Source organism: Eleutherodactylus coqui, chromosome 10 (genome assembly GCF_035609145.1).
Source record: "Eleutherodactylus coqui strain aEleCoq1 chromosome 10, aEleCoq1.hap1, whole genome shotgun sequence".
In the NCBI taxonomy this organism is placed as follows: domain Eukaryota; kingdom Metazoa; phylum Chordata; class Amphibia; order Anura; family Eleutherodactylidae; genus Eleutherodactylus; species Eleutherodactylus coqui.
The window spans coordinates 76,351,590-76,372,022 of NC_089846.1; the positions used below are offsets into that span (position 1 = coordinate 76,351,590).

At 43.8% G+C, this 20,433-nt stretch overlaps 1 protein-coding gene across 1 annotated transcript; it reads right to left on the bottom strand.

Annotated features, from left to right (window-relative positions):
• Positions 1-12,295: 12,295 nt before the first annotated feature.
• LOC136581088 (olfactory receptor 1C1-like) lies at positions 12,296-13,141 on the bottom strand. The gene has a single exon (XM_066582077.1). The coding sequence runs from the start codon at positions 13,139-13,141 to the stop codon at positions 12,296-12,298; it is 846 nt and encodes a 281-aa protein (XP_066438174.1).
• Between the last annotated feature and the right edge of the window lie 7,292 nt (positions 13,142-20,433).

Sequence of the window (20,433 nt, forward strand, 5' to 3'; positions counted from 1 at the left end):
CCAAATTGTTAGAGAACTCTCCAAGTCTGGTAGATTAAGTTGCAGCGTATGGTGTCGGCTGCCACAACAAGTTCTAGTTTCACTAAGGTTATGAATCCACTGTGTATATTTATACTGAAAACCTTTTTAAATATAGCATACATCACAAACAAAGTAATAAACCAAAGGCTTGACAAAACCTTGGCATAAATGTGAGATTCTCATGTACACTTTTTAAAGAACCAAAAACTTGGCATATTATAACACCATCTGCTCAGTGCTATCTATGAATAATTTGACCAGTGACACTCACTCCTACATTTATCTCCCCCATGTTTAATAGATGATAACACACAAATATCAAATTCCTCATAGTTCTCAAAATGTCATAATTATAGCTTCAACTCTCAGTTGCATTGCTCTTGACCACCAATATAGAGGAAAGGTCACCATGAACTGAAGTCACAGTGTTTTAAAGAAATCAGTATTCCTAATGGTTACCAAATTTCTCTGTCAAGATCATTGGCTTCACTCTTTTTAAGTCAATACTTGCCAACAGATTGTGCTTGAACCTTAGCTCGCTTACACTCCCACTTATAGCAACGCACTTGTCCACTTTCTGTGTTTGGCATTGCAGCTTGGGTCTATTCACTTGGATATGAGACATAACATATAATACTACTACTATTTCCTTGCAATGGCGTATACAGAGCAATACAAGGCCAGGTGCAGCTAATGATAACTGATTGCTAAGATACAAGTATCAATCATACATTTTCTAACATTTTTGTAATATATGTAATCTAACAAATTTCTGTAATATGATAACTCCATTGTACAATCATGTTAATGCCTATTTTAGTATGCCAGTTTTACTTTAAGACAAATCAATAAGTAAAAAGGCACAAGGCAAGGTTGTCTATTAGGCTTAACAAGTGTGAAGTAAAATCTGCAATGTTTCCTGCCGATCTGGTGATGTTTTTGGATAATACTGACAGGGATTTTTTGAGGATTCTCAATTCTTTAGATTTTTAGTGTTAGAGATCAGATTTCTAAAATGCATGAAAAAAATACATGCCAAAGTTTTAAAAGTAGCCAAAGACCAGATAAAATATTTGGATGTACAAATTGGACATATGAAGCAGGTGATTTACAAAAGTAATTTCCTTCCACTCTTTGCCATGGTTTAAAACATAATCTAAAAAGTGGAAGGAGGCGTCGCTAACCTTGTTGGCTATAATAAATGTATTGCAAATGACTCTAAGCTAAAATATTATCATCATTACAAAAGATTTCTTTATGCACTTCCTTGGATCTTATTTGGAGAGGTCAGACACACAGATATCAATAAAGAGATTACAAATACCAAAGCAGAAAGGGTTGTGTCTCTTTCCCAAATATAAAGAAATATAACTTGGCTTTCATAAGTAGATATAGAATTGACTGGAGAAATTGCAATATAAACAATGGAAATAATCCCATAAAGAAAAATATATTTTTTTTCTTATTGTTTATGATTTGTGAAAACTCAGGATCTCTCTATTCAATAAAAGACAACGATGTTAAACAGTGATTAATGTAATGTATATAAGAGTATAAAGTCTATTTTCAGGCTTTCCCATAATATATTGAGATTTTCTACTGTGGGTGAACATACAGCCCAAACTAAACTTATTCCTAAAGTAATTTTAAAATGGCAAGAAAATGGACTGAAGTTTATAACTGATGCAACTCGCCAGGAGACAGCAACTATATACAGTTGTAACCAAGTCAATGAAAGATTTGGATTAGCCGGAAGTGACTTTATTACTCTTTATTACTCTCAATGGAGAAGTCTGACATCCAATTTATATAAAGGACTTGGGAATATATGGATACCTGTGTTTCTTCAAAAAGGCAAAAATTATCAATATCTCATATTTAGCAAAACAGCCAGGAAATAAATTCAACACAGGTAAACTTTTCTTGTTATGCCAAATGGAAAATATACCAAATATCTCACTTAAATATAAATGATGCAGAAAATAAAATACTAAAGGAATGTGGTTATAAAAAACTTTAATTAAATAAGAATTGTTAAGAGAAGCTCTTGAAATTTTTCTCCAGAGTCTACAGGTTTTGACATGAAAGTGATCTAAGGGGAGGTAATATATTGCCTGCTATTGGTCTTCCACAAAGTAATAGTGAACCCACTAGTGCCACCTTACAGAAATAGTTCCTACTCTGTACCCTTGCAAAGTAATAGTGTCCCATAAAATAATAGTGGCCTTCTGAGTCCTTGCAAAGTATCAGTGCTGCTAAGTGCCTCATGAAAGTAAAAATGCCTCCACAAAGTAAAAGTGCTCCTCAATGTAAAAATACCCCTCTTATGTGCCTCAAAAGTGAAGGTACCCAGAAAAATACAGCAATGAAGATTAGAACAAATTTCTTTACTCACACTATGGTGGTTACTGTACTCTGACAGCTGGAGACAAGGGAAGGATTTGGACTACACTATGCATACTGCTGCAATGTGCAAGCTGTCAAGCAGCAGTGTGAGTAAAGAAGTTTGTTCTAATCTTCACTGTAGCCAGTTTCAGCGGTGGGGTATGTTTGTTGCACGCAGAGTCTCTAGAGCAGGGGTGTCAAACTCATTTTCACTGAGGGCCACATCGGGCTTATGGTGACCTTCAAAGGGCCGATTGTAAGACAGTATAGTAAGGGCTTGTTCACACAAGCGTATTTGCGTACATAATATGCAGTGAATAGAAGCCATCGATTTCAGTGAGTTCATTCACATGATGTATATTTTCACACAGCATGACCTATTTTGTTGCGTACTACACACCTCGATAGGCCATTGAAGTGAATGGGCCGTGCAAATATGTGGTGAATGCGCAGGAAACCTATGTATTCACTGCATATTTGGGCACCATCTCAGTGGGCCCATCTGCGTTCTTTTTTCCGTGCCTAAATATGCAGGCATTAGCAATTTTTGATTGCGCAAATACACAGCGTATTTGTGCTACCGAAATACCCATGTGAACAAGCCCTAATAGTGACCCCCCCCCAGCAGCCACCATTATCCCCCCCCCCTCAGAAGCCACCATTAACCCCCCCCTCTCAGCAGCCACCATTAACCCCCCCCTCTCAGCAGCCACCATTAACCCCCCCTCAGCCACCATTAACCCCCCCCCCCCTCAGCCACCATTTACCCCCCTCCTCCAGCAGCCACCATTAACCCCCCTCCTCCAGCAGCCACCATTAACCCCCCTCCTCCAGCAGCCACCATTACCCCCCCTCGTAGCTACCATTAACCCCCCCTCTCAGCAGCCACCATTAACCCCCCCTCTCAGCAGCCACCATTAACCCCCCCTCTCAGCAGCCACCATTAACCCCCCCTCTCAGCAGCCACCATTACCCCCCCCTCTCAGCAGCCACCATTAACCCCCCCCTCTCAGCAGCCACCATTAACCCCCCCTCTCAGCAGCCACCATTAACCCCCCCCCCCCTCTCAGCAGCCACCATTAACCCCCCCCCCTCTCAGCAGCCACCATTAACCCCCCCCCCCTCTCAGCAGCCACCATTAACCCCCCCCCCCTCTCAGCAGCCACCATTAACCCCCCCTTAGCAGCCACCATTAACCCCCCCTTTCAGCAGCCACCATTAACCCCCCTCTCAGCAGCCACCATTAAAGGGGTGGTCTCGCGAAAGCAAGTGGGTCTATACACTTCTGTATGGCCATATTAATGCACTTTGTAATATACATCGTGCATTAAATATGAGCCATACAGAAGTTATTCACTTACCTGCTCCGTTGCTAGCGTCCCCGTCGCCATGGTTCCGTCTAATTTCGGTGTCTTCTTGCCTTTTTAGACGCGCTTGCGCAGATCCGTCTTCTCCCTTCTTCTCCCTTCGGCTCCGCTCGGCAGCATCGGCATTTTGGCTCCGCCCCCTTGTACGCGTCATCGCGTAGCTCCGCCCCCATCACGTGCCGATTCCAGCCAATCAGGAGGCTGGAACCGGCACACGTCATGGGGCGGAGCTACGCGATGACGCGTACAAGGGGGCGGAGCCAAAACTCCGATGCTTCCAAGACCAGCCGAAGGGAGAAGATGCATCTGCGCAAGCGCGTCTAAAAAAGCAAGAAGACACCGAAGTTAGACGGAACCATGGCAACGGGGACGCTAGCAACGGAGCAGGTAAGTGAATAACTTCTGTATGGCTCATATTTAATGCACGATGTATATTACAAAGTGCATTAATATGGCCATACAGAAGTGTATAGACCCACTTGCTTTCGCGAGACCACCCCTTTAACCCCCCCTCTCAGCAGCCACCATTAACCCCCCCTCTCAGCAGCCACCATTAACCCCCCCTCTCAGCAGCCACCATTAACCCCCCCTCTCAGCAGCCACCATTAACCCCCCCTCTCAGCAGCCACCATTAACCCCCCCCCTCTCAGCAGCCACCATTAACCCCCCCCCTCTCAGCAGCTACCATTACCCCCCCCCCCTCTCAGCAGTCACTATTAACCCCCCCTCTCAGCAGCCACCATTAACCCCCCCCCCCCAGCAGCAACCATTAACACCATTAACCCCCCCCCTCGGCAGCAACCACTAAATCCCCCCCCCCCCAGCAGCCACCATTAGCCCCCCTAAACCACATACTTACCTCCTCCTTGCTGTCTGCGCTGCTTCCCCTCCGCTCACATATTAACATTTTCCACATCACTTCTGCTTATTCAGCAGTTCCAGCAGCCTGATTGGTTGTTTGGGTTGGCTGATTCACCAAGCAACCAATCAGATTGCTGGAATTGCTGAATAGGGCAGAAGTGTTGTGAAAAATGTTAATATGCCAGCGGGGAGCTGCAGCACTCCAGCTGGTAATAGCTTAGTGGTGAGCAGCGTCGGCACGCCGCGGGCCACATGAAACGAGGCAGCGGGCCGGATTCGGCCCGCGGGCCTTGTGTTTGACACATGTGCTCTAGAGTATTACTATGAAGTACAGCTTCACACTGCTCTCTCTGCCTCCTGTTCATAGGAACTAACAGGGAGAAACCCATTGCAAGCAAGAGGCAGAGAGAGCAGTGTGAAGCTGTATCACATGAGTACCCTGAGGCTCTGCTGTGTGAACTAGAGGGGAAAGAAGTTCTATGTAACTGATCTGTGACTTGTGGTCCTTAGATAGGATACAGAGAGGGTGCAGTGTGAGGAGATTCTGACTTTCCATCTCTGCAAAACTAGAGACATCATGGGGAATGTAGTATGCGCTAGGAGAACCATATCAGAGGAGAAAAAGTAACCAAGATGGCAGAAAACTCAAACTACACATATCCTAAAACAGGAAGTGCATACACAAAAAGCCCTACATTATTACTTAAAGGGGTGGTCTCGCGAAATCAAGTGGGTCTATACACTTCTGTATGGCCATATTAATGCACTTTGTAATATACATCGTGCATTAAATATGAGCCATACAGAAGTTATTCACTTACCTGCTCCGTTGCTAGCGTCCCCGTCGCCATGGTTCCGTCTAATTTCGGTGTCTTCTTGCCTTTTTAGACACGCTTGCGCAGATCCGTCTTCTCCCTTCTTCTCCCTTCGGCTCCGCTCGGCAGCATCGGCATTTTGGCTCCGCCCCCTTGTACGCATCATCGCGTAGCTCCGCCCCCGTCACGTGCCGATTCCAGCCAATCAGGAGGCTGGAACCGGCACACATCATGGGGCGGAGCTACGCGATGATGCGTACAAGGGGGCGGAGCCAAAATGCAGATGCTGCCGAGCGGAGCCGAAGGGAGAAGAAGGGAGAAGACGGATCTGCGCAAGCGCGTCTAAAAATGCAAGAAGACACCAAAATTAGACGGAACCATGGCGACGGGGACGCTAGCAACGGAGCAGGTAAGTGAATAACTTCTGTATGGCTCATATTTAATGCACGATGTATATTACAAAGTGCATTAATATGGCCATACAGAAGTGTATAACCCCACTTGCTGCCGCGAGACAACCCCTTTAATTACAAGACAACACTGAACAGGACAACAACATTACCATGAAAAAGTCATAGAAGTAGTAAGGTAGAACCCACCTACAGTGAGGGTGCCAAGAATTCATGGCTGTGTCCAAAGTTGAATGAAGGCTCGCTATGAACAAGGCAGAGACCACGAGGCAGATACAAATGCTTCTTAATGCTTAAGTAACACAATAGATGACAGACTGTCGAGTTTCAGTCACAGGCCATTACTACCAGAAGGAAACTGTCCATGTTTCAAACTGAAAGAAGAAGAGCTGCATGAAGCAGTTACATAAGGAGATGTAGGTATCTCCAGAGAAAAGTCCATTGGAATGGTAACAGATGTAAAGCTAATATCCACCAGTGCCATCTTCCCCATCAAGACGTACATTAAAGTATGAAGTTGAGGTTTTGAAACGATAGGCATGGAAATAGAGAGGTTTCCTACAATTCAGATAATGCACCCTCCCAGTAAAAACAGAGAAGAGCAGCAACAGAAGCTTCAGCATCTCTAAGACGCCCAGTAACATGAACCATCAATGGTTCTGTTTTTAACCTCCATTATATTGTAAGAGTGATGAAACAATGGAGGAGAGAGGGACAAGAATTCTTCAAAACCTAACGGGCTCAGCCATGAAAAAAAAAAGACAACAAGCCATAAACAAAGGAAGGCTACATACACTGGAGGTATAATGACCAGGAATGGAAATGATGTTCCAAGCAGCTAACTTTCTGCCCCATTAGGGTTGATTATGGATGGCACTCCCTAAAGCAGTCTGTGACCGTGAAATAATGTATGGTGATGCTGTAATGCACTGGGTTGTTCTGCTTACCGGTCAGATGGTATGGCAGTGAGAACCCCAATAAATATTCCAGAAAACAGTGGAGGCTGGTTTACTCATGGTTTACTTGTCATAAAAGCTTAGTGCTTACAGCATCCAAAGTTAGAGGGAACAATTTACTTTACAACAGGTTCCTTAGCTGTCATTGACTGTTTTTCCAATAAGGTGGTTTTCGTTATGTACTGCAGTTTGCATCCTAGGGTCTCTCTGTCTCTGGGCTGGCTGTTCTGGATTCATTAACTTCTGTAGTTAGGGACCCTCACACGAGGGAAACCTTTCTCAGTTTCCACTGCATCCTAAGTGTATGGTTTACATGTATCAGCAAGATCTGCAGCCTTAGCTAACAAATACATGGGTGTATGTGCAACTATGCTCGCCGCTATGGAGTGTAATTGCGCATGAATGGGTTGTTTTTTTCCGGACCATTCAAACTCTGCACTAATGTCCACAATTTTTTTTAAAAAGTGGGACGATAGGTCCTGCCCTATCTTTCTCACACATTATATTTACTATTAATGGGTGAGGGTACTGGAAGAGAAAACAAAACCATAGAAATCAATGGTTTTGTTACGTTCCATTATGAGGCTATGATTTTCATGACCACATAATGGGACTAAATCACATCCTTCTAATTAAGCCCTTAGGCATAGGTGTATCAGGAATCATCTACAGCCTGGGCATTATCAGTATTGGGCTTTTAAACACAATAGTGGGCCTCACAACTGTGGCTCTAGGAATAGGAATAGGAACTTTACTTTTTCAGAAGTGACTATATACTACTCTTTCATGCCCATGTGTCTAAGCCCTAAGGCTGATGTGGCTCTCGGTAAAAATGACTTTGATACCTTGGCCATCCAGTGTGTAAAGCAATAGATCTCACTTTTGACAAGGTATCTGACCATTACTGGCTTTAATTAAAAACAACCTTTGCAACCCTCTCTCATGCACTGTTCTCTACATGCCATTGATGTCACAAGCTCCAATCTGCTGACAGGTTTCTTTTAAGCACTGGGGTAGAAATACTATATTGACCTTTCTAACATATGTCAGGGAACAGATGTGTAGTACCCTGGAGTTGGGGTCCCACAGCACTGTCATAGCTTCCTCATATGGAACATCTATGTGTATAGGTGCGTGTATGTGTTCCCATGTATTGTTATGTGTATTGGTCTTGTCTGGGCCCATTAGGGTTAGTTTCTGTTGCTTTCTCTCACTAATCCTCCATAACTATGCAGAATGCACCCTAACCTGCCCTGTTACCTGTCAATCATCCATAGCTAGCACTGGGATTGGGTAGAAGGTTTCCCCTTAACTCAGGATTGGCTGGCGGGGAAGGTATAAGAGGCAGCACATGGGTAGGGAGGAGGGAGAGAAAAAGAAGGAAAAGATGAGAGGAAAAGAGAAAGCCTAGGTAGGCAAGCCTGGAGACAGAGAAGTCAACATCAGCCAGGCTTAGTCAGTCAAGTCCTGGAGGTCAGCCATAGGAAAGAAACAGGCACAGCAACTGTGAGTTAAACTTATACCTGCATCAGCAGAAGTCAGCCTACCCACAGAAGAGTCTTCCCTACAGCCTCCATTCCTCCACAAATAACCACTCTGTTCACTGTCACTTGACTTGACGTGGCCAACTCGCTCCTCCAGGCAGGGATTAAGAGGTCCGTGTTTTCTTTATTTTAAGAAGCTGTTTATGAAATTATTACTCGGTTACAAGAAAAGTGTGAAGTTTGTATTTTTCGTGCCAAGAGTTCAGTAAACTGTGTGCCTTCGGTTTTATTAAATCTCTTGGGACTCGTCTCATTATTTCGCTAATGCAGGTAGATATAATACAAAAAATACCAGTGCTCCAGTGTTTGAAAAAGTAACAAACAAAGGATATGGGGATGTGTTATAGCACCCAGTTAAACAACATATGTCACTTACCTCTCAGGGGTGCTTATTGAAAAGAACCCCTGGGTCCCGGAAAGCAGGCAGAATCCAAATAATGATTAAGGAAATCTTTATTGTGCGACGCGTTTCGGCCGAGCTGTCGGCCTTTCTCTATTATTTCGCTAATGCAACGCATTCAAAGGCACTGGCGTCACATCAGACAGTACTTGAGTTACTAATTGTTATTGCCCCGGGGTTTCTTGTTGGTCCTGTGGTGTTTCCTCCCACCTCTCCGCATTCGCCAGCTGGAACTCCTTTCCTTTTGGTGCCTGTTGTCGTTGCATGCCCTAAAAAAGAAGCAGAAGAAGAAGACAACACGGGGGCAACTGCCCCATACTCGTTTTTGCTAGATTCGTCAGTTGAACAAGAATCTCTCGATGAGAAGCCAAAGCGAGTCTGGCTTGGAGGTAGTCGCCGTCGGCTTCTGCGTTGTTTGGATGTAGACTCATAAGGATCATTCATCTTAGTTTTGATCTTTTGCCAGTTAAATACCTGGCCCCGGCTGTAGTCCTCCATATCACGGAACCATTTGGTTCTCTTGATATCTTCAAGATTCTCCTGATGTTGTTGTAGAATTTGTTGTTTTCTATCACTATGGGCATTCCAATCTGTTTCAGGCATGGTGTTCAATATTTCTCTTTTAATTTGATTAATCTGTTCATGTAGTTTTTCTATCTCCAACTGCAAAAACTCCACATTCAAAATCATGATCTCGAATGCGAATTTATTTACGATTTTTTCGAATTTGGCACAAAAGATTTTATTATCAGCCATAAGCGACGGTCGAATATGTGGACGCAGTCCCCTTGGTATTCGAACCACCTTGTGATACTCACACAGAGTGGCCATATGCAGCTGTAAAGAGATTTGTTTCTTTTTTTCTGACTCCCACTTGCGGAGTAACATATCTTTAGACAGCACACCCAGAAAGGCTCCGTTTCGTCTGGCTTTGCCAAGAATTTTAGAAACTTCATTATCAGTATATGAATATGTGAGGGGGTTACCTGAAGCACCTGAGCCCAGGGATTGTTCCTTATTTACCCAATTCACTTGTGCACGCTTACGTAGATCCAGTAAGCAGAGTCCATAGAAGAAAAGGTCCGACAGCAGCACAAATTGTTAACCCCAATCAGGGGCTGGGCATAAAATATGCAGTAGCCGGAATAGCAAGTGACCGGATCCTTGTCACTGCAAAAAGCATGTATTGTGGAAAAGAAGGCTCCGGCAGCATCCAAGGTGCAAATTCAAAATCCAAAATTTTTATTTCCCCATCACATATGAACAAGCAAGCTACGTTTCGGCCGTGCTGGCCTTTGTCAAGCTCGGTTACAATGGTGTACAAGTACATATAAGTAGTATCACAATAAAGCAATTAACAAATCAAAACCCACCACCTAATTAGTAAACCCTCCTTGTTACAGGTGATCATTTACATACTGCCGTCTATGGTGCCAGTGTCTCCCTCCTCCTCGGGGCTGTCATCTCCATAAGAATCCCGTGGGTGCGTGATGCCTGGTGCCGGCGTCCGCTCTCTCCTACTGCGCATGCGCGGGATGATTGCCGGTATCGCGTTAGCTGGTTGCCACGTCACTTGCTGCGTCATGGGTGACGTCCGCGCGAATTCAGCGTGCACGCGCCGGTACACTGTGACCACTCTGCCGCGAGAACCAAGTAAATCTCGTGGGATCTTACATTGGAGCTAGTAATGGTTCTACACGGGACTATTCATTCAATGCTCAGTGAGAAACCTTGGATCTGTTTTATATTGGATAATAGTATGCTGCATATACATATAGTTTTTATATCTCTAATAAATATATTAAATCTATCTAAGCAATTATTTTGTTCTCACATAATGTCAAAAATTGTGCAAAAGATCATGTATACTCAACCAGCCAATTTAAATTCAGAATAATCGATCATGTCCCTCCTCTCCCCAGGGGTGGTAACGGTGCGCTCCTCCTCCATATTTTATGCCCAGCCCCTGATTGGGGTTAGCAGTTTGTGCTGCTGTCGGACCTTTTCTTCTATTACTAGCAAACCTGGACATTCGATGGGGACGACTATTACTATAAGCCAATGTGGACATTAGGTGCAGGTGGGCTCCCACTTCACTAGTGGGATACCCCACAAAACATTGGGTGAGTGTCTGCAATTTTGTTACATTACTCCCTAATTTAGGGTTCTATATATGGGGAATTGAGGCGCTGTTCTAAGACATTAGTGGTAGAGTAGTTACCACTGTGATCCAGCCAAAGTTAATGCACTAACTCGGGCTACACCTGCTAACTCATGCGTGCTGCAGATGGAGCCTGGATGAACACACATACATATCACTGTATGCTAGAAAGGTGAAAAGAATGAAGGTTCTCCATCTCCTTTGTAATGTAGTCAGCTCAAACAAATTTTTGATGAACAATACATTGGACACTAGGATGAAGATTACTGAGCCAAATATAATAGGATCTTCAATGGCCATCTTAAGTGGGTATTTTGTGTATAGGAGTTTGAAGAACATCTATAAATTAAGAATACAATTAAACAAAGGTAGCGCTCCTAGGATTCGAATTCAAAGGATAATAGCTTTAACAAAAGGTAGATTTACCTTGCGTTGGGCAGGCTGCCCTGGTTTGGGCAGTCCACCATGCCTGGAATCCTGGGGGGACTCCAAATCCAATGTGGGTGGAGGGAAACAAAGCAGACACAAAATGTATTAAAAAAAAACAGCGCACCTGAGGGCGGGTCATAAATAAGCAGGAAATAACTTATTTCACAGGGGGGTGGTCTTAAGCTTGATGGTGTTTCCAGCGGTGATGTAGATATCCAAAGGTATATCATCACAGCACTACAGGCTGAAAGCCCCACAAATTACAAACAAAATTAAAAATAATGAATACACATACTGGTATGGGGGGTTGGCAACGTGTTTCTGTGTGCTCAGACACCTTCTTCAAGCCTGGGTATTAGTTAGGAAGAAAGAGATATTTATAGGGGACTAGATTGCTTAATCATGAGTATGGGTGTGGCAGCTTATCAGGGTCAGCTGTTGGATCCTGCCCTTTCCAGGGCTTGGAACACTGGCTTGCGCTGCAGTAACCACGAAGATGGAAGGTGACAATTAAATTATGGATATTTTACTGCAAAGTATGGTTTCTCTTGACAAAATGATGGAATTTATGAATCCTGTGCAGACCGCTAAGGTAGATGTACATCAAGCATAAGATAGACAAGACCAATCAAAGTAAATGATTTATTAATGAAATATACAGAACCCAAGAGGATCAGGGACACCTCCACCATTGGTGTCTGAGGCAAAAGGACATGAAGAACATGGAGGACCCTGGATATACCAACACTATCATATATAGACTATTTTTTATTGGTAGTTATACACATCTCCTGGTAGCTGGATCATGATGGTTTTGGACCTTTATTACTGGAACTGATCAGTAAAATCAATAATTTCATAATACAAGTACTAAAAGATCCCTTTATATTACATTTTAAAATTATCATTAAAAATACGTTAATCAAAACTGTACACAAAAACATTCCTAGTCTTCATCTTCCTCTGCTTCTTTCATCCAGTTCTGACCACGTTTCCTGCCACACAGTATGATTTTCTTCACAGCCTTTTTGACCTCCTTGTTCCTCAAGGTATATATGAATGGGTTAAGCATTGGTGTTATGACACTGTAAACCACACTTATGATCCGATCGTTGGCTGCTGAATAGAGGGAGCTTGGACGAAAGTACATGAAAATAATTGAGGTATAGAAGAAGATGACAACAGTTAAATGGGAAGAACAGGTGGAGAAGGTTCGTTGACGGCTTTTGGAAGTTCGTAGTTTTAACACATCTCTAATGATGAGTAGGTAGGAACCCAGGATGAACAACATGGGTCCCATAACTATTAGAGAGCCTTCAATGAACACAACCATTTGCTGAGCAGATGTGTCTGTGCAGGAGAGTAAGAGCAGGGCTGGGACATCACAGAAGTAGTGGTGGATGACCCAACCACAGTAAGGAAGGGTAGCGGTCATGATGGTGAACAAAGTTGAGTGAAGGCTCACTATAACCCATGAGGAAGTCAGCAGTCTGATGCATGTTGTCTTCCTCATGATGGTTGTGTAATGCAATGGCTGACAAATTGCAGCATATCTGTCTAAAGCCATGATAGCCAGCAAAAAGCTGTCCATGTTACCCACCATATGGAACAGGAAGAGTTGGATGAAACAACCATGAAATGAGATGGACAAGTCCCGGGAAAGTAGGCTGGAAAGAGCCCGGGGGACGGTGATAGAGGTCAGGCAAATGTCTACTAAGGAAAGGTTTCCCAACAAGAAGTACATTGGGCTGTGGAGTTGAGACTGAGTTGAGATGAGCATAAGGATTAGCATGTTGCCCATAGTACAGAGAATGTAGGCTGTCATGAAAAAAGAGAAAAGGGGCAGCCGGAGACTCTGCTTCTCTGAGAGGCCCAGAAGAGTAAAACTAATGATGGTTTGATTCTTTAGTTCCATATTTCAGAGTGCAACATCTCAAGACTGGGAGAACTGATAATAACTGATAATGTAGAAAGGGTTTATCAATTCTGTAGATCATACGGGATCTTGGAGGGACAGTAATGAACATGAAGACTGTGCCCTTCTGGTATTCCATTGCTGTGCACGGTTATTGAACACCATATTATGAAGGCTGTGGAGAAGATAAGACAAAAATATTGTGGTCTTCTAGTTCTATCAAATAGATCATATTATACATATGAGACATCTGCATGCTGGACAGCCACGAAAAGTTAAGAAATATGGAAAGACTGATAATGAGAACAATTCACAAAAATATTTAGATGTGTAGGTTGCAGTGACGTCTTTCTTATTTTGGAGAGGCTTCATAATTCATATGTCATATAACTGGTTGGGGAATGCTTCCTGAGGCACATGTCTACAAGTATAAGGACCTTGTAGTCCCAGATCTGTATGATTTCCTGCATCCATAAGGCAGAGGACATTCCATAAACTTATTGCTCCACCTAAAAATTCAGCAAAAGATTTGCAGTGAATAAGAAAAATAAAACAACATTTTTGGGGCAAAACATAAAGAAACAGTGGAGACCCCACAGATTAGAGCCACAGATGCAGTCTGGCTTACTAATGACACCTATGTGGTTTATTTACAGATGTATTGCTTTTTTTGGGTACACCGCTGGTCTTCAAACTATGGCTCTCCAGTTGTTGTTAAACTACATCCCCTCCGTGCTTTATTGTTCAACAGCCCTGCCATATTGTCAATTTGCGCTTGTTTAGGTGATAATTAGAGATGAGCGAGCACCAAAATGCTGGGGTGCTTGTTACTCGAGTCGAACTTCCCGCGATGCTCGAGGGGTCGTTTCTAGTAACGAACCCCATTGAAGTCAATGGGTGACCCGAGCATTTTTGTATGGGACCTATACTCCGCTAAGGTTTTCATTTGTGAAAATCTGGGCAATTCAAGAAAGTGATTGGAACGACACAGAAACGGATAGGGCAGGCGAGGGGCTACATGTTGGGCTTCATCTCAAGTTCCCTGGTCCCACTATTAAGCCACAATAGCGGCAAAAGTGCCCCCCCCCCAACAATTTTTACTTCTGAAAAAGCCTCATTAGCAAGGCATACCTTAGCTAAGCACCACACTACCTCCAACAAAGCACAATCACTGCCTGCATGACACTCCGCTGCCACTTCTCCTGGGTAACATGCTGCCCAACCGCCCATTTCAGTAATAGTAGCAGTCAAGACAGGCCCCGGTAACAATTCCGAAGCAGCAGTATAGGGGGAGCACAGTATTAGTTCCATTTCAGTAGTAGTAGCAGTCTAGACAGGCCCCAGTAACTTATCACTAGCAGCAGTATAGGGGGAGCACAGTATTAGTTCCATTTCAGTAGTAGTAGCAGTCTAGACAGGCCCCAGTAACTTATCACTAGCAGCAGTATAGGGGGAGCACAGTATTAGTTCCATTTCAGTAGTAGTAGCAGTCTGGACAGGCCCCAGTAACATATCACTAGCAGCAGTATAGGGGGAGCACAGTATAGGGGATGATGTAACGGACACAGCAGAGCCAGGAAACAATTATGCGCAAGCCTGTAGTCAGACCTAGGTGCGTATGACTGAGCTACTCGAATTCACAGGGCAGAACCAGTCAAGTGGCCAAGGCCAGTGGTAGGCCTTAAGTATTTTGCTTCAATTTTTTAAAATGGTGAGGTGAAAAACCAGACAGACACCGTATGCAGCGTATATATGTATACTCTTTCCCTCTGGCGGTATGACGACGATCATGTAACGGACACAGCAGAGCCAGGAAACAATTATGCGCAAGCCTGCTGTAACGCTTAGCTGGGTAATAATGAGCGACTACTACCCCAGCAGACACGCAGTAAACTGTACACGGTCACAGGCTTGGCTGGGTAATAATGAGCGACTACTACCCCCAGCAGACACGCAGTAAACTGAAGACGGTCACAGGCAGCCCAAATATAGTATTTTTTTCCAATTTTTGGGAAAAAGCCCACTGCCTATATAGCCTGTATATGGATTTCCCTGTTGGAGGATGACTGTGGTTATTGAAAGCACAGTGCAGCCAGAAAAAATTATGCGCAAGGCTGGGTATTAATGAGCGACTATTACCCCCAGCAGACACGCAGTAAACTGAACATGGTCACAGGCAGCCCAAAGATTTTTTTTTCCAATTTTTTTGAAAAAGCCCACTGCCTATATAGCCAGTATATCTCTTTCCCTGTAACACTGTCCCTGCCTCACCAGTACTGCCCCTATACTCAGTAAAATGACTGCAGACTGAGGACGCTATGGTCTGCACGCCTGATATGCAAAAAAAAAATAAATGTGCAAAACTGCTAAAAGCAGCCTCAACAATACTGCACACGGTCAGATGTGGCCATAAGAAGGACCGTTGGGGTTCTTGAAGATGAAGATAACAGCCTAACACTCTTCCTATAGCAGCTACAGCAGGACGGCACTTTCCCTAATGTCTCTCAGCGTGCATCTTTGGTGAGCCGCGGCCAGCCCCAGTTTAGATACTCGGGTGTCACCTGATCTCCCCAGCCACTCACTGCAGGGGGGTGGGATAGGGCTGGAACTTCACAGGAGGAAGTTGTAATGCCTTCCCTGTGTTTCTATTGGCCAGAAAACGGCGCAAACTTTTCTGGGAAGAAAATGGAAGTGACTCGAACACCGCGTGGTGCTCGTCTCGAGTAACGAGCATCTCGAGTACCCTAATACTCGAATGAGCATCAAGCTCGGACGAGTACGTTCGCTGATCTCTAGTAATAATCAACCTATATAAAAGGACATTTAGCTGTCTTTGTCTAAGCTGAGCAAGTCAATTTTTGTAGCCTCTAATTATAATAAAAACGTCATTTCCCATTTTACATTGGGATCATAAGTTTTTAATTCTCTTTTTTACAACCCAAAATCTTATTTGCTTTTGCAGCTGCTGCTTGACATTGAGTACTGCTGCTTAGTTTACTTGTAACCAGTACTTCTCAGGCCTCCCATGGAATACTGTGTACAGTTCTTGACTCCAGTGCTCAGGAAAGATGTTGCAGTGCTTGAGGGAGTTTAAAGAAGGGTAACTAAACTAATAAAGGAATAGAGGGACTGGAATACCCAGAGAGGCATTAAAATTGGGATTATTTACCCTGGAGAAAAGACAATTAAGGGGAGACCAAATAACTATGTATAAATACATGAGGGGACAATACAAGGATCTCTCCCATGATCTGTTTATACCCAGGACTGCGACGGTAACAAGAGGGCATCCGCTACGTCTAGCAGAAAGCAGGTTTCATCACCAACACAGAAGGGGGTTCTTTACTGTAAGAGCAGTGAGACTGTGGAACTCTCTGCCTGAGAACGTGGTGATGGCAAAATCCATAGAGGAGTTTAAGAGAGGACTAGACGTCTTTCTAGAGCGCTATGATATTACAGGATATAGACATTAAGTGACCAGTGGGGTTGGTGATCCGAGTCTTGGAGTCAAGTAGGAACTTTCAAACATTGATCCAGGGATTATTCTGATTGCCATTATTATCAAGTCGGGAAGGAATTTTCCCCCTCAAATGGGAAAAATTGGCTCATGCCTCATTGTGGTTTTTTGCCTTCCTCTGGATCAACAGGGGGGGAGGAACAGGCTGAACAAGATGGACATTGGTCTTTTTTCAGCCTAACATTCTATGTTACCCAAGTCCTTCTCTTGTTCTGTTGTCCCTAGTTCTATTCCATTTTATGCATATGCAGTAAAACAGTTCCTGCAACCAACATCCAGATTTGTAATTACGTCCTCATAGAAACCAAGCCCGTTCGTTAGGCACAACCTGCTTTTTATAAATCCATACTGGTTGTCAGTAGAGATGAGCGAGCGTACTTGGAAAAGCACTACTCGCTCGAGTAATTTGCTTTATCCGAGTATCGCTGTGCTCGGGTCTGAAGATTCGGGTGCCGGCACGGAGCGGGGAGCTGCAGGGGAGAGCGGGGAGGAACGGAGGTAAGATCTTTCTCTCCCTCTCTCCCGCCCGCTCTCCCCTGCTCCCCGCTGCGACTCACCTGTCAGCCGCAGCGGCACCCGAATCTTCAGACCCGAGCACAGCAATACTCGGATAAAGCACATTACTCGAGCGAGTAGTGCTTTTTCGAGTACGCTCGCTCATCTCTAGTTATCAGTTATTAGATTAGTCCCCGCTAGATACTTTTGCAGGTTGTCACTTAGATTATCTTCAAATATTTGACATGCTACAGGAGTCAAACTTACCCAATATTTGCCCGATACCAGGGGTGCTGCTAGCACCAGGCATCTTGCCTCTGTCTTATGCACATGCGTGCCAAAGAAAAAATGGCGACGCATGTGCAGAAGACGGATTGGCCCGGGAGTTTTGAAATTTCCCTGCTACTGGCTAGCATGAGTAGCAGGGAGATATCACTGGGGACTGTACAATGCAGTTCCCGTTCACATGATTGCCATTATCCAATGGATAACGGCAATCATGTAAAGAAAAAAAAAAGTTATAAAAAAGAAAAATTTAAGTTTCATTTCCTCTCACAGTTCATATCCATGAGGGGAGATGAAATCAGTTACCTAAGGCTCCGTATTTTTCTGCGAACCTCACCCTAGCTTCTGCGCACGCACCCATTGCCGAAATGGCTGACGCATGCGCAAAAGTAGCAGATTGCTGGGGTAATTTAAAATCTCCCTGCTCCTGGCTACTAAACATAGCCAAGAGCCTGGAGATTTCAAGATGAGCCAATGGATAACGGCGGTCATGTAAAAGTAAAAAGTTAAAGTTTCATCTCCTGTCACAGATCCAATCCTTGAGGGGAGGTGAAATGACTTACCTAAGGCCTCTGGCAATGTTCCCTGATGAGATCTTTATCCGCGGACCTTTACCCAGCTTTGGCGCATGCGCCTGTCAGCAAAGTGGCGGGCGCAAGGGCAGAAGCTGGGTAAAGTCCGGAATATTTAAAATTTTTTGCTCCTGCCTACTAAACGTCACAGAGAGCCTGGAGCAGTGATCAGTGGTCTCGTTGAGCGGTCCCCAGTCACACAATAAAAAAGTAGCGATCTACCTTAGGCCAGTCTCACACGACCAGATAGGAATTGCAGATTCCACATTCATTAGATCAGTGGTAATAAGCGGATGAATCAAATGCACTGGATTACACAATTCCGCTCACATTAGCGGATCGGAATTACATTATCCACTTGCAGAAAACAGAATGCAGCAGGTTCTATTTTACCGCAGATAGTCGCAACATAGAGCCTATTGTGCTCCATGGTCCTGGATTTACCCACAGCCCATATGTAACTACATTATGTAGGGGCTGCGGGTACCTGTGTCATCGCTAAGCAACATTGTGGGAAATATAAACAGAAAACAGTGCACTGCGCATGACCGTCTGTGTGAGTACGCAGTTATATGCAGTACATTATGCGGACGTACGGAGGGCCATGGTCGGGCTCACAGCTGGGATCTGCTGCAGGTCTCTGCAAGCGGATTCCTCATCCGGCCGCTAAGCCCGGCATTACTCAGTCTGCTACCTGTAATACGTAATTTACAAGAAGCCCTGGGAACGCTCGCCTTCCTGCAGTTCCAGGAGCAGCTTGTTGAGCACCTTCTGTGTGAGACCGCCGCACCTCATCAAGCTTACGGAGACTCACAGAGCGCCACTTTACACCCCATCGCTGCCGCTGAGTTCAAGAAATACTCCCCCAAAAATGTTGGGTTTGCCGGAAGCATGGGAGTAGAAGGGGTACCTGGCTTTATTGCCACATGTGCCCATCCCAACCAGCCTCCGTAATTACCCCTAAATTATCTAAGATTTAGGGAACGCCAAAAGGGATGGGGGAAATTTATTTTAAGGAGTCAAGTGTTTTTCTGCACAAGTGAGCAATGGGGCCTGGAATTTGCCCTGAAATCCAATGAGTGTTCCCTCCATTGCAGGCAGAGCCATGTGTCCTATAAGTTGATTAGGGCCCCAACGGGTATGTTTCTGAACAGAGGACAAACAGGGGTATGCATTTTGGGGTGTAAGTCTTCATTGATATGTGTGCTGTACAAAGAAAACAGTTTTTAAAATGCCACAATTGCTAAAAAAATAAAAATCATAATGTTTTATTTCTGTTTTGCTTAGATTCATCCAAGAAATGTGGGGTCAAAATATGCAGTACACCCCTAGATGAATTCGTTAAGGGGTCTAGTTTGCAAAATGGGGTCATTTGTGGGGGTTCCCTGTCATTTTGTCTGCTCAAAGGCTCTACAACTGGGCAATGGGGCCTGAAACACATTCTCAAGCTAAATTTCTGTTCTGAAAGCCACCGGCTGCTCCTTTCAGTTTGGGCCCCGTTGTGCATATGGACATAAGACTAGGGCCACAATAGGTATGTTTCTGAACACAGGACAAACTGGGATATCTATTTTGGGAAGCAAATCCTCATTTTCATGTGCACTATAGAAAAAAAATTGCCTTTAAAATGACATATTTGCAAAAATATAAAATTTTATTTGTTGTCCTCTAAATTGCATTAACTCCTGAAAATAAACTGTGGGGTCAAAATACTCCTGACTCCTCTCAGGGAATACATTAAGGGGTGTAGTTTTTAAAATGAGGTCATTAGCGGGGGTATCTATCATTCTGACACCCCTCAGTGAATATATTAAGGGGTGTATATTTTAAAATTGGATCATTTATAATATAATAATAATCTTTATTTGTATAGTGCCAACTTATTCCGCAGCACTTGTGGGGGGTATCTATCATTGTGATACCTATGAGCCTTTACAATCTTGGTTTGGTGTAGGAAAACAAAATATTCCTCAAAATGTTAATTATTAATGTTAAATGTGTATGTCTCCTAAATGGTTAAAAAAACTAAAGTTTTCCCAATGTGCTTCCAGAATAAAGTAAACAGATGGAAATATAGATCTCATCAACAATTTGTACAGTATTATTGCACATATTTGATATAATGTAGTTGAAAATGTGAAAAAATGAAAAACGTTTCAAAGTTTTCCCAATTTTGGCAATAAATATACACAAATTCTATCAGTCTATTTTTATCGCCTAAATAAAGTACAATATGTGGCAAAAAACAATGTCAGAATCACTTGGATATGCAAAACCTTTACAGAGTTATTCTATGTTAA

Excerpts from the sequence above, each read along its gene's own strand:
- LOC136581088 (XM_066582077.1), bottom strand. The coding sequence starts at position 13,141 with ATGCTAATCCTTATGCTCATCTCAACTCAGTCTCAACTCCACAGCCCA.